Here is a 15,552-nt window from a genome sequence, read left to right on the forward strand (position 1 = left end):
TACACAAATACTATGCTACGAAGCCAGAGGTTGCAGCCAAAACGACAATAATGGGAGGCATGCCGCCATCTGGAAGTTTTACTTACTGTTCAACGGGCCGCAATTTTTGTGATCGGGACCTACGTCAAAAACACTATCAAACACACGACACAATTTTCACCTTCTTAGAGACAGTTTCGATGGCTACGATTGAGTGAAGCCGACAGAAGATATCTACTCGAGAGCTCTACGGGCAGAATTTACAGTTTACGTATTGTTAGTTGAGAAAATTGGCTCAATTTTTACCACAATAGCTGATAAATCAATGAAGATCAAACTCCACTACAACACTCCAATACTTACAGAATAGAACGGCTACGTATTCAGTTTCCTCGATGATTTTGCCGAGGATCTTCTGGTTGACTTCTTCTATCCGGTCAGGAAGGTCCATTGCTTCTAAACTCGTCAGGAAATCCAGGACACTCTCCTCGTCCATGAGATCTCCTGTAATATAATCAGAGCAAGGTCTAGTTGGTGAATATTAGTAGGTTACTAGCTATAAATTCTGTTGTGCTGGCCTAATAATAGCATCGATAATAATTAATTAAGCAGATACTGGAGAAATGTAAATAAACGTACAAATGTCGATATATTTAGCATGGGTTATCATAAGATATAGATCATGTTTTGCTAATTGAATCTGATCAGCTGCCAAAATGGTCAACCTCGCAGACATATCTGTTTGTTTCTTCAATAGTAACAGCGACTCACTGTCAGTCAATAGTCTCTTATACAAATACATATTTTATTTTTAAACACCTAGATACTCGCCTACTCGACTTCATCATTGCGATTGTAATACACTGTGATATTATAATTATAAAAATCTTATTATTATCGAACGGATGATGAGTTTTTTATTTTTTTGTAAATTATCAATATTTATGAATAAGAATAATTAAAATATCAATTTGATAATAACAATTTTAATCGTTACTGTAGTGAATTTAAATAATGTTTATTGTACTTTTACGATGGGTGATCATTTATTTATACAGTAGCTTACAGTGATCAGTGTTTGATAGTCTCCTAGGTGTGAAACGTTTCGTATGATGGAATGCAAAGAAGAAATAAAAACATCTCTCATGTTAGGGCAGCGACAACAATAATCTAATTCATAAAAGTGTTTCTGCTGTGATCTAACTTGAAGGATATTAGCTGTTTCAACTTACTTCCCGAAAATAACAGCGCCAACATAATCAGTTACGATTCATGTTCTGTTTAGAATACGTTACAGACAACCCTGACTTAGACGGAGTGTCTATTAAGCACCAAAGAATTTACTGGCCTACTTCTTACTTATATTCAGATATTACCTTCGTAAATGATCGGTTCCTTCTCACGGAAGTACGTGAGGGCGGGGAATTTCGTGATGCCATACTGCTTCGCGAGCCGCTTGTCGTTGATCTTGACGAAGTCTACACCGAACGTGTCTGTGTCGTCGTCTATTTTCTCCAGCTCCTCCAGAACCTTGTCGCACGTGACGCAACTTCTTGCATCTGGAAATTGAGGATGCCTTATGTTGTATTTAAGCTAATATGCTGGATTTATATTGAAATTGGGTACGACGGCAAAATCTAATGAATTTAATAGTAAAGTATCACACAACAGAGTTGAACGATATTATTTTACAAGAATTTATGAATAACGTAAACTCTTGACCTAAAGAAATAGCGTGACATTGTACAGAATTGATTTGTTTACTTTGTCAACGGCTAGTAAGATGCTGGGCTAATGGACTACAACAAAAACCAACAGGATATGTTGAAGCCAAAACATCATAAAGCACATAACAAACAAAGAACTTAAACGCACAAATGTTGAATTTTTATGTTTAAATGGTAAACATTTTTGTTTTAGACAAAACTAAGCCTTGGACCTTTAGCTGACTGGCCTGACAATGGTTCATACGTTCATACCATCATCAGCTGAAGCTCATCATCTATTGCTTTTTATTCTCTTTTCGTATCTTTAACTGTGGTCTACTTTTATTTGTGATATTCTAAAGTGAATTTGAATCTTCGTTTATTAGGTCAGTTCGGTTTTCCACCGTCTGTTCAATCGAAATATCGGCTATGTAAATATACACCGGGAATCCGCTGCATCAAAATGTTTGGAATCCGATCTAAAATAGAAAGTAAAAGTATATCTCGGCCGGGAGAAGTTAATGGTAGTCTAAAAATATCGGGTATGTTCACTATTGATATTGAAATTTATTTAAATGGTTACTGTAGAACAATTTTGGAAACTTCTGAAAAGATAACTCATACTACAATAGATTCTGAAAGGGGATCCCCAAAATTTAACATGTTTTTTTTTTAATTTAGGAGTAGCAGACGAGCATGCAGTCCACCTGATGATAAGTGACTACTGCCGCCCATGGACATCTGTAATCAACCCCAGACAGGATTAGATATTCCTACCTGAGGTCGGCCACAGATGCGCCTCTACTCCTGAGGACTAAGCTGGAACGTCTCGGAAAAGTCTGTCTCCCTCACCACACCCTTCAAAACGGAACACAGCAGCGTCGAACTACAAAGGCTTCTGCCACCTTAAGCATATGCGGTAAGAAAGAAATTTGGAATTTCTGAAAGGGGTGAGTAGCGTTTGTAAGCTTTGTTACACATAACATGTTCATGTCACTATTATTAAATTTGTGACGTAAGTTATGGTACACTTTAAAAGGTGTAGTCGACCTTGGCATTCTATGGCATAACCTAATTTCTGTGTCCTCCTAATACATTCGTTCCATATTCTTTCTTTGTGTTTCATTTTAATATGATTAAGTCGCTGATTTATGTATGTTCTTTATTTATAACTAGTATTCCAACAAGAAAGACACAAAATGACCTCAAAAACTATAACCCAATTCGATGATTCCACTGCTAAAGTTTCAAAATGTATTTAAAATGTAGGATTACTACATGATCGAGACACAATTTAGTAGTATTCTTTGAAGTAATACTTAGAGAAGAATTAGGTAACTTATCTTTATGTGCGTTAAGCGAACTATTCTACTTATTCTGACTTTATCCAAAATACTTGGAAAATGCTAAGTTACATACAAGCACGTTATAGATATGTCGGCGTAAGGGTAGTTACAAGACTCGGTGGACAGGTGTGTCCTTTTATTGCGACATGTTTGTCACCTCGAGCAATAACAATCAGGAAAAGATTCATTGCCCTTTTATTCTCCATTGAAGTCTGAATGACAACCCCTCTTGCTATGTAAACGTCATCATATTCGGATAGTCAACCTCCATACTCCGACATATAAATAGACTAACCGGAAACAAATGAAATCAGCAGTAGCTGTTACACCTACGTTGCCACATTCATCTACACGTGAATATGTAGGGCCAAATGATATTCTAAACGCAGGGCTACTTGTAAAAATATCTCGTAAACTATCAAATTGAGAGGTCTTGCGTACACAATTTACGATGCGGTAACTATTACCACCCACGCACAGCTCAATGCAGTGTTGCTTTTAATTTAACGATCCCACAGTTTACATTAACAGTTAACAGTTTTTAAATAATACCAATCGTTTTACGTTAACTAATGATTTAAGCTCGGCTGTTGATCGTTTAGGAGATTTATCGGATACTCGAATTGATGTCTTCCCAATGTTGGCCAGAGTAATTATCTGAATGGTTTAATTCTTTTCATCAGACGTTATGCCTTGTTTTCGTCGATATGTTGTAGTGTAATCGCTGTAAATACCACTTTTGTTTTAAGATATACTCCGATTTCATTGCTTTAGCTCTTTTCTAAAGTTATTCTGTTGGATCAAGATAAGTTTTTAAATCTTCTGTAATAAAATATTTTACAACTGTCGTTTTTTTTTGTTAAAAATATTTTCCCGTTCAAATCATTTACTAAAATAATTTGTTGGTACTCTGGGAGTCATGGAAACTTAACCATTGGGCTTAACCACTTAACATTAGCAATAGTAGCATGTAACATTAGCAAAATATCTTCATAGCAAGTAAGATAGAGTTTGGATTGCTAAGTTTGTTGACATTCATCTTGAGAGAAAAAGTGAATAAATGAGTGTTCATTTCAACAAGTGAACAAGAGTTAAATTTAGTAAAGCAACTAATAATTGAAATGTTCCCAAAGTTTGCACGCAACAAAGAAGTTTTACGCTACTTAATCAATCAGACTGGTGGAAATAAAATGAGTAATAAACAAAAGTTGGTACAGAGTGGCCTTCTAACGAGTCACAAACTCACAAACAAGTGGACGATCGTAAATTCAAACAATGACGTTAAACAGTCGTTATGTGGTTGTAGTTGTAATTTTCCTACACATGATTTGTAAGTCGATCTTTATGTATCCAAGGTATTATTAGGTACTACACATAGCACAATTTAGTTAGATACTCCATGAAATTATGAAAAGGAATTGTTTTGTTAATATATAATTAAAATGCGTAGGATTTATAATTATTATAGCGGTTAAAAGAATTTGATCAATTACGTTACCAATGTCACTTGTCTTAACTATTTCCGTAGAGGTTAAAATCCGAATTTGTTTTATGGCGTTTAGGAGGTCATGTTAACTATTTCCAATTTCAAGTAAGTAGGTAGATACTTAAGCTTAGAATCTCTGTCCGTATCCAAAATTATTAAAAATCATTCAAATATATGTATATGTTGTCACTAATTCTGATCAGTAACAGCAGTGTAAACTGCTGCTCAATATGCTGCTGTGTTCCAGTTTGAAGGGTGTGGTAAGGAAGACATACTTTTCCGAGGAATTCCAGTTATCTTCAGGGGAAAGGCGCATCTATAGCCGACCCCAGGTAGGAAATTTAACTTATCTAGGGTTGATTACAGATGTCCATACTTCCATAAGCGACAGCAGCCACTTACCATCAAGTGGACTGCATGCTCGTCGCTACTCCAATATTATAAAAAAAGTAGATTAAATACGAATTCATAATTTTAAAGATTACGTTGAGATGGTTTTATAAATACCTTGACTTTAAGCAAATTATAATTTCTTTACACTGATATTAAAATCGATTATTACCCCTGAGGACCAAGTTGGCATAACTTGGATAAGTATATCTTCCTAACAATACCCTTCAAACCAGACGGTAGCACTTAACACTTCTGTTATTAAGCAGTAATAGGTGTAGCATTGAAACCTCTGAAGTCAAACCACAAAGGATTCTACCAACTTTAAGTTCAAAAAATCATAACCGATTATCTGACTATCTATCATTTTTTGTAATATAAAGTGTTAATTAAGAAGCAGTTCGCAATTGGCGCGTCGCTGTGGTGGCCGCGCCAGTACAGCGGTAAAGGTCGCGGTCGCCTCGTCGACTGCGTTTGACATTTTGCCACAACGAATAGATTTTTAGCTTCACTAATTACTTTTTGGTAGATTTTAGCCAAACCATTCAGCGATATATTTACCTACTATAAATAAACGGGGCATGGGAACGAAAGGTGTCGTCCACGACTTATGACGAAATAACTGATGGTAATAAATTGTTTTGAAATATGTGATGTGATCTCAGCGAGAAGTGGTGTGAGAGTTTTTGTATGAAAATCTTGATAATGTCCGGCCTAAAGCTTGTATGTAGTTTGTGTATATAATCTGTTTGGTATCGAGGCTTATTGACCAGATAATAAAATTTTCAGATTTATATCTGAATCAAACTTTTCCATTTCTTCATGATGATAATAATTTTGGTAAAGATCCATGATAGAACCCGGCTAAAGAGATTGCATTGCTTATCACGTAAGTACCTATTTTGATTCTTGAAGCTGGGAGCTATGAATCACTCTTTCGAATCGATGTTTAAATGAATCAGTCAAATGCAACAAATGTAAGCAAAAGATACCTATGTAGGTGCAATTAGATTATTATAATCACAATTAGAAAGTAGGTTCATCAGCATTATTTTAAGTATTATATGATACCCACTTACTGAGTAATCTCTGTAAAGCCTAATCTAGGGATGTTGCGGATGCACATTTTTGCACATCTCAGATGCGGATGCGGATGCGGAAACGATTGAAGCTAAAGCCATCATAGGAACGTTACCCATTTTTGTGACGTATGAAATTACGGATAACAGCTAGTTAAGGATAAGGTTAACCGGTTTATAAATTAGGTTCTATCTATTACTAACTTGATAATGGATATAACTTTAGTGTTATAAAATCCAAACAATAAGTTTCAATAGCGGTAGAGATCCTAATTTATATTGAGATCGAGAAATCTACATTTCTCTTGGCCGCAAATCAGTAGTAAATAACATACATTCAGTTTTAATTTCCCAGCGTTGAGCGCAGAGGAAACATGTGGGAATGCACAAACGATATTAGTATTAATAATAATAGATTTTATAGCCCTGTTGCCTTGTATCACAGACGATATAATTATGAGGCGTGCAATTATGTAAAGCTGGCACAATTTAAAAGTTTGAAAGATTTTTGTACTTAAGGCTAAAGAAGAAATGCATTAACTTGATGGTGATATGTGGTCACTACCGCCTGTAGATGTCTACCAAACAGCTCCACATATAATAGAGGTTCTACTTGGTGCCGAATAAGTAGAAATGTATTGCTACTCGAGAGTGGTAAGATTTACGCCTCATATATAATTCTACTGTAACTGCTACACACTAGAAATTTAAGTTGCGCTGATACTTCCCTGGTCAAATCAGATAGGTTTTAGCCCATTTAAATGCTGATAGAACTCGTCGTGATTAAGTAACTTTCTTGTTATTAATGAAATATTTTTTAAAAACAGATCAGTCGTTACGAAAATACAATATAAACAAAATCATACACTCACAATATTAGATATTATAGTCTACATAATTTAATTATAAACAGACTTATTATAATTATTATCATTTAAAGAAATGGATGCTGCTACGCATGGCGGAAATGCCAGAGATGCTTGTTGCCAAAATGAAGTGGGTGTTTTATCTCTTGAAACGCTACATACCATTATTAGCCAAAGCATTAAATAACATGATTACAAACAATGACATTTTATACTTATAGACAGGTTATACCCGTACTAACTTGACCGAAAACTTGAGCGAAACTCCATTGATAGCACACATGCACGTTTTTTATTTTACTTACCTTTCACTACTTAGACAAATGTTCTCTAAGGGACAGAGCTGTTAGAACAATGTGATAAAAGAAGACAACTAGTGTTTGACATTGCGTTTAAAGTGTACGCCAACGTAAATATTGACCATGGAATATAGTGACCAATGATTACTTCAGTCAAAACGGGACATCGATTTTTTTATGTCAACTACTTTTTATTTGAAAAAATATGGTTTAAAAAACTAAAAACACGTTATTATGATAAAATCAACTAAAAAGTAGAAAATAATTTTCAATCTAGGGATTATTTAAGGAACAGTAAATAGTATAATTGAGGAAAAAGTGTGGGGCGCTTTTCGAAAACTGATAAATGGAGCACCCCATGCTTTTTTCACAATTTTACTATTTATTGTTATTTAATTAGAAGTTACTTAATTAAACGTTACTAATAATTCAAGATGGCGGAAATTTGCTTTTAAAACATTGTTATTTTAAATTTATGGATTTTAATATTTAGTTATCATTACTGTTATTTGGGAAAACGGACCAATTTTGTGTCCCGAGGTTCTTTTCGGAGACAACGGGACGAAGCATCGAAAAAAGGGACTGTACCGTTCAAAACAGGACATATGGTCACTTATCCATTGATCCGCATGCTTGTCAAAGACAAAGAAATGGGACAGAAGGTAAAAAATATACAAAACTGTTGATATGTTTTAGTGCGCCGTTTACGTAGAAATTTTATAGTACATTTTAACTAAATAATTTATTATATAAATATATAATTTAAAAGTCTGATACAAAATATGTAGATTTTATGGTTTATTCTATTTTATCTTTAAATAATGTATCTATACAGATCGATTGGTTTAAAATAGACAATTTAAAAATATAGTCAATTTTTTATTCAAAATAGGTTCTTTATTCTTTTTTAATGTAATTGCATCTACCACCACTTCACAAGGTGTTTCGATATGGAGAAGAAGCGAAAAATTTCTGGCTATACAAAGATTGTTTATCAAGTTCAATAAAGACGTAGATAGGTTACTAACAAAACAACCGGCGCTTGTTAGTGGCACTCATCGGGAGAAATACACGCTACTTTATAAATATTATATTTAAACAACACACTAATAAATAGTTAAGAGGAGCAAGTAGGACGGCATGTTCGCCTCTTAATGTGCGGGCGATAGGTGCGCCGGCGGCGGCATCCGCGGCGCGCGGCCAGTCGCCCCACTCCTCGACCACTTGGCCTACGGCGGTGGGCAGAGACGGACGCTCGCGATAATTTGTAACCGATCCCAATTAAACAGTTAAAATACAGTCCACTTCTTTCATTTCGAGCCCTATGCATATTAGGTTGTCCCTGTAGTTCCGGGACTAGAATAGGGCTACGGTATCCCCTGCCTGTCGTAAGAGGCGACTAAAAGGGGGGTTGCGGGCGGCAAGAGTGGGAGCTCGAACCGCCCGACCAGCGGCCCCGCGAAGGACGACGGTATGTGTGGTCGCATACCGTCGTACACACCAGATGGTGTGGCGAGCGTCAAGCTCGCCTGGGCGGAGCCCGACGGGGCAACGCGCTAAGAGGACTCCGGTTGTGTTCCTTTGGAGATCCCGAAGCCCTCTACGCAGCGCAGAGGACGGCCACCGAGGGGGTTTTAGTGCGGTAAAAATCCCACATAACCCGGCGTCGCTCCCACGTTGTCGGGTACCTTTTGAAGGTTTCCCCTTCGATAACAAAAAAAAAAGGCATATTAGGTGCTCTAACAAAGGACAACAAAAAAGGATAAACATATAACTTTATGCGTGGCAATTATGATGACTATTCGTTAAAGATGAGTTTAAGTCTGATCCGTCTATATGAATTAATTGAATAGCTACCTATAATGTGCTTGGTATAGAGAGAATAAATTCGTATATGCATTAATTTAATATGGTATTAGTATTAAGGGAAAAATACGTAATTCAGTGCGTGTCTCTGCGTGAATGTTGCATGGAATGGAGAAGGGTGTTCAAGAGTGTTTTATGATTAACTACTAGTATGGTTTTTGAATGCAGGCAAAATAAAAAATAAATTCTTTGGTTTTGTAAGATTTAATTATCATCGTCCATGGTATGTTCAGAGCAAGTCCGACTCTAATAATTTGGATGCGAATCGTCTTCCCTTCTTACCTTGCGAACAATGTCCAACCACTTTAGTCGCCCTATTTCATTTAATGGGAACCTAAAACATACACAGAAATACAATCACTACACAGAAATAGTATTAGAAAAAATATCGACTTAAACATCAAATTAATAAATATAACTTTCAAATTAGTAAATGATTTGTGTAGTTTCTTACGATATATATACCAATAATGTACCTTCTGGACTATTTATTAATTTAATCTATGATACATGGATACACACAATTCATAACGCTTCTCTTTTACACTTAGTAATATGCCCATCTTTTTATTCGCTCTATTATCTGTGACATATATTTACGCTAAATTTAATTTGAATTATTGAAAAATCGATAATAACTTCTTGAAATTGAAATACTTACGAATGATAAGTGATTCCACCACCTTGGGTGATTTTTCCGCTGTAGTTTGTGCAAAATATCATGACACAAGACGGCATTTTTAATCACTTTTCAACACAGAAACTTTGACATAGACACGACCATTCTGAGAGGCGCGCGGCCCGTGACTAAGTTGTCATAGGCCAATTAGCCCATGAATCATGTGCCAAATTTCGAACGTGTATGACTCATCTACGTCTTTATTAGTAGTATATCGATGATTACAAAGCATGCCTTGAAGAAGAATGTTCAACGCTACGTCAACCAAGTTGACAGTTCAGTCCTGTTTCTAAAAAATGCCGTAGATATATTCAACAAAAGAGATCTTTAGTCACCAAACCCATGAAAGCCAATTGCCTGAAGTGTTACTTCATACCATTTGATGCATATCACTGTACTAAGTATCTACATCAGGATACGATGGAAAAAATAACAACCAACATGCAAAGAATTGTGTTTATTCTTTGGGATAGTCTCAGGTCCTAGTCTCACGTACCTACTAGGTACGCGTGTACAAGTTTTAAATGATGTTTTCAAAAGTCTCCTCTGCTTTTCCGACTACCAGTAAAGAATAATCTTATGGGATCCCAATCAGAAATAAGACGAACAGTGAAATAGTAATGGTATGTTGATTTAAAAGATCGACACTTTACCACATAAACTCAATATCAGATCTACACATACAAGCAGTCAATTCGTCAGTCAAATTGTTAATGGAAGTGGTCAAAATGCCATTAAAAACTTTGATAGACTTTAGACGTACGAAAAACCAAATAAGATTGTTTAAAGCAATGTAAACGCCATGGCGTGGGAGTCATCATTCGTCACTGGTTACCAAACGATCGGGTTCCGATCCGTTGGCCACCAAGCTGTTACTCTTCGACAAGCGCCAAATAACAAAGATATGATAGTAAACAAATTCTGAACTTGGACGTCATGCCTTTGAATAGACTAGTCTTGAAATAGTGACTTTGTTATACAATCGCATCGTAATAGCTGTTTAATATAACGTGAACCATATGTTTTATGTGTAAAACATAAAAGATAAGGATACGGTTTTGTAGTGTTTTTATAGCATACACGTAGCGATAAGGCAGATGATCCAGATGGAACAGTCATCGCCTGAATATTTGCAAGACCAGAGAACTCACTGTGGAATTACAGATGAGTATGGCTAATTTCTCTACCAACCCTCATTCAAGTAGTGTGGTATGTTGCTTATTATGTGGTACTTGGTTTACAAGTGAAAGTGAAATGCGTAGATGTTATAGGAACGAAAACACATTATAAAGGAAAGTGGTAAATTGCAAGTCGTTGACAAGTTCCAGTAAAATGTTAAGCAATTTGGAAAAAAATGATTATATTTCTTATTCTTTTCTTAATTATACTTCAAAGTAAAATGCTCTACACAGATACAGATAATGTGTATATCATTCCATCTAGAAGGCAACTACTTGCTTTTGCTTTGAAACATCTCAGACTGACAGATTTTGAAAAATCATCATCGCTAAATTTTATATGCAGACATACATATTCTTCAAGGTTGCTAAAACTTAATCGAATGCAGATAAGAATGCAGTCGTGAATATCTTAAATATGAATTTGCACATGTAATTGCGAAAGACACTTTAAAGTAGGCAAAGTAAATAACTACACAACAAGGTAACACACCCTGATAAATGAAAGAGATATAATAATCGAAGGTAGAATAATCTACGTAAAGAATAAAATGAAAATAATATTATTGCTATAATATAAGCACACCCAATAATTTTCATTAAAGCAACACTGCATTAAATTGAAGAACGACTGTAACATAAATACTATGCGTAAATTAGAGCTGTTTTGTAATTAATATGCCAAGTAATTAATAGAAGGAGGCGTAACGATGTCACGTTACGCCTCACACATAAAAATAAATAATTAATTTTCCTAACCCTAAACTATGCAAGACAAGGCGTAAAAACTGTAAACTAAAATTTAAATAAATGGTAGCTCCAGAAATAAGTCGGAGCTCCAGACTTAAGGAAAAAAAGTAAACTAAAATCCATTCATCCGTTTAGGAATTACGATGTCACAAACAAACATAGATAGGTATAATGATTCTCAGAAAGAAAGGTTTTAGACCATAGTTCACCGCGGTGACGAACACTTCACACACACATAAGTACCTTTCTTTAAACAAGTTTCAGGCATGGAGGATTTACTAGCGATTCATAGTTAAAAGTCAGAACTTCTGATACAGAGGACCTCTCGATTGAGAGGGTGAATTTTAAACAACCAATCTATCACCGCTTATGAACTAAGAATGGCGTTCTTGTACAAAAAGAGATTTATAGATTGAAAATCAAGTTTAGCCGCATTTAAAGAAAGTGTAATGTTACAGAAATAATAATCGAGGGCAATAACTTTTATAATGCCAGTATTACGCAAACGGTGGCCCCGTTAACGTTATTTCCAGATTTCTGTGATTCATAAGGAGCTGAGAGGCGCCTACGTGACTCCAATGCGTAGCTTGACAAAATTCAACGTGATAAATAAGGGTTTATATCTAAAACATCAACACAAATGTCACAAATTGTCTGCCGCTTAAACTTCGCTGTGGATATTTTAATCTTGATCTCAGAAAATACAAAACAAGCGGTTTTGAGGGACCACGTTTTAATCCATTTTTTACCTATTTTCATGAATTCACATCGATATCAATAAAATATTAATTTACTCGTACGACGCTTTTTTGCACAAAGCTATTAGGTACCACGCAAGTGTATCAATTCCAATTTGTACTGACTACTCATTTCGTACTTGGTTGATTTTAGTGATAATTAAGTGCCCATGGTTTCTGATATAAAATCTATATTTGACAGGGCAAAACCTGAATAGATAGACCAATTATTAATAACAGCTTTTAAATTATATGTTTTATTAAGATTAGTGGCAGTTATTTTATAATTAATTATGGATAAATATTATTTAAAATAGGTACATGTATTTCTTTAATTTAGTAGCGATGTTGATAGATGTACACGAGATACTCGTATATCATCTCAATAAAATGTCCAAGAACGTTTAGTCATGATAGACGTAATGTGCTGCTAACTGATTGATATCATCATCTACCCATTACTGTTCTACTGAAGTCTTTATCATGTCTTTCTTTCTTTTATTGGGAATCCTTGCGCAAATAGATTTCCTCGCATTTTCTCCTTCAACATAAAACAAGTGAAAAACATTTCCAAAAACTAAAGGTTCGTGAGATATCATACACAAAAACCATGTAATATAACCCTTCATAGATTAATATATTTTTCTTAGGAGCCTGAAGTAAAAGGAAATTCACACCAATAGGCTGCACGTGTCTTTAAAGTTTTACACTGAACGATATACAATATAGAATATATACTTACATATTCTATTTTTTTACTACACCCGTCTGTCATCGGTACTCGGTAGTCGGCTATTAGCATCACAAAAATAAAAGCTTCTGAGTAAAACTGTTTGTAGTATTAAATCTAAATATTGACAGACAGATAATCTCTTTAGTATTTTCAAACTATTTATTAACTTATATACTTTTTGTAGTAGAAACAGCAACCAGCACATACCCTAACTGTCGTGGTGAGTGTGTATGAACATCTGTAACTAACATCAAATAAGAGAGTATTCAATCAGATATTCGATTTCCAGTGATGTAGCTTCGGTTCGTATGATCCACGAAATAGGTCGATGAAAAAAGGTCTTCAAAGGTATATCAATACTATCTATGTCTGGAATAAAATAATACTCTGAAATATATCGACAGAAACAGCGATTTTTCCTACCTTTACTAAAAAGAGATCCAGTTGTTATCGCATTTATAAGGCAACAATACGTAAGGCGGCCGTGCCATAATCGAATCACGAAGACTTCTTCTATCAAAAGCTTTCCAATAATTCCTGCCAAGAGAAAAGTCCCTTGAACACGTGTGTTTCCGGGCAGCCACGTTCATCGGCCATAGAGTGACTCATCTAAATGATGTCCAAACTTATTGTAACACTAATAAATTATTTGGATACATTGTGATACGCCTTTCGTTGATTAAGCAACACTTGTTAGTTATAAATCTAGAGACTAATGACTTCAGCGTGCTTCGGAACGTCAAATCACATTTATATGTTTATATTATCAATAAAAATCGAATATACTAGTAAGTCTGGCGATTAATAAGTACTTAGTAATCGAAAGATTTAAAGACAAACTAATTGAAACAAAAATTTATCCTGTTTACAATATACACAAAATATTGTTACAGTGATGTTCAGAGGATACCGGTGGTATACCGTATTTCATTAAATATAAAGATTTCCCAGATGCCCATTTATCCTCTTGCTCCATTTATCCGTGTGCTCTTACTTAATCCTCAGGAAACCCTAAGGATAGAACGAAATAAGAGAAGGTATATTTTTTAAGTGTCGAAAACCAAATTACAACCAAATTAAAACCGAATTTCGTAATAAGTAACAGATGAATTTATTCATGTCCAAATAGAGGCAAAAAAATTGCAACTACGAACATCATTGCAGATCGTACTTCCGGACATAAAGATTTTTGTAAGAAAGAAGAACTCAGGCTAACTTAAATCGGAAGTTGTTTTTGGAATTGAAGAAGTTTCTGTCCAAACCAGTCTAATAGCCCGATTTTCGGATTCGACTCTAAGCATTTAGGCCTACATATATGTTGTGTTTATTATCCTTTCTGAATTTGAGTGTTTACAGGTAATATTTACTTGGAATAAACGCGAAGTTATGGTTTAGACTATTCTTATTTAAAGAGGCAAGCAGTCATGGAGAACCCAATAATGTACATATTGTAAAGCTTAGGAATTTATGATCAATTAACGTTACTTAGATACATTTCGTTGTTGAGTATCAATATTGGTGGTTATTATCGATAACAGTTATTTTAGTGCGTATTACAACTGAGCTTACACAATTACAGAACTGAATAATGTAAATAGTTTAGTTTATTCATATAGAAGCTTTCTGAGTAAACGCCACATATTTACATACTCAACACAAACATTGACAAGTCATTAAACGCGCTCTGTGAGCTTCTGAACACAAATAATCCTCTTCTACCTCATAAACTGAACACAAGAATTACTTTGGGTTAATTTCTTTTAGCAAATTAGACAGTTAAGATTACTTAAAACCTAATGAAAATATTGGCATTCCTATCCCTCAGAAGTATTGTTTCCAACCTTGATTTTATCTGTTTTCAATTAATCTTCCACGACAAATATAGCTTCTATTATTCTTTTAAATGTCTCGATTCTCATTAATCCAGTAACTAAATTGATAACAATGATTTTGGAAGAATTCCAAGCGTAACATTTGTACCAAGCATTTTCAGAATTGTGTCTTTTCTCTAACACATTATACTGAGCAACGGTGACTATTTTTAAAATTACAAAACAGCTAAGCCTAGAGACCGGTATTAAGATGTTTTGCGGGTGCTAGAATTTCTGAAATGTGCTTATTTAAAAGACAATTGCACAATCTTTACAGTGAAGCTTTTACCACGATGGCCAAATTTTGCTATAGCAAAGATTTTGCTAAGTTACTTAATAAATGAATTGCAATCACATTGAAATTAAACCAAATTCTGGCTTAAAGACATTGTCTAACCTCTCGAATTTTAAGTGCTTTTATATTTAGAATTAATAGCGTCTCTACTCTACCTAATGATCTCTATATTTTTATAGACTACATACACTGGTTCAGTTCTTCGTCTGTTTTTATAACAAACTTTGTATTGGAATCGATTGAATTCATTTGAACATTTACTCTGTTATCAGGTTTTGTTTTCTATGAAGTT

The 15,552-nt window shown here is 34.8% G+C and overlaps 1 protein-coding gene across 5 annotated transcripts in view; it reads right to left on the bottom strand.

Annotated features, from left to right (window-relative positions):
* Positions 1–15,552, bottom strand: part of hlk (hulk) — a 30,414-nt gene that overhangs the window by 13,799 nt on the left and 1,063 nt on the right. For 3 of the 5 annotated variants that reach the window (XM_073083264.1, XM_073083261.1, XM_073083265.1), the window contains exons 2-4: positions 1,356–1,538; positions 343–483; positions 87–119 (exon numbers count right to left, since the gene is read on the bottom strand). In XM_073083264.1, coding sequence (XP_072939365.1) covers positions 87–119; positions 343–483; positions 1,356–1,538 — 357 coding nt within the window. The remainder of the gene's footprint in view (positions 1–86; positions 120–342; positions 484–1,355; positions 1,539–15,552) is intronic. The other 2 variants (XM_073083263.1, XM_073083262.1) reach the window with 1 other exon arrangement.

The sequence above is a fragment of the Epargyreus clarus genome, unplaced genomic scaffold (assembly GCF_041222505.1).
Source record: "Epargyreus clarus isolate Ecla_fem2 unplaced genomic scaffold, WU_Ecla_fem_2.2 ptg000019l, whole genome shotgun sequence".
Lineage (NCBI taxonomy): Eukaryota > Metazoa > Arthropoda > Insecta > Lepidoptera > Hesperiidae > Epargyreus > Epargyreus clarus.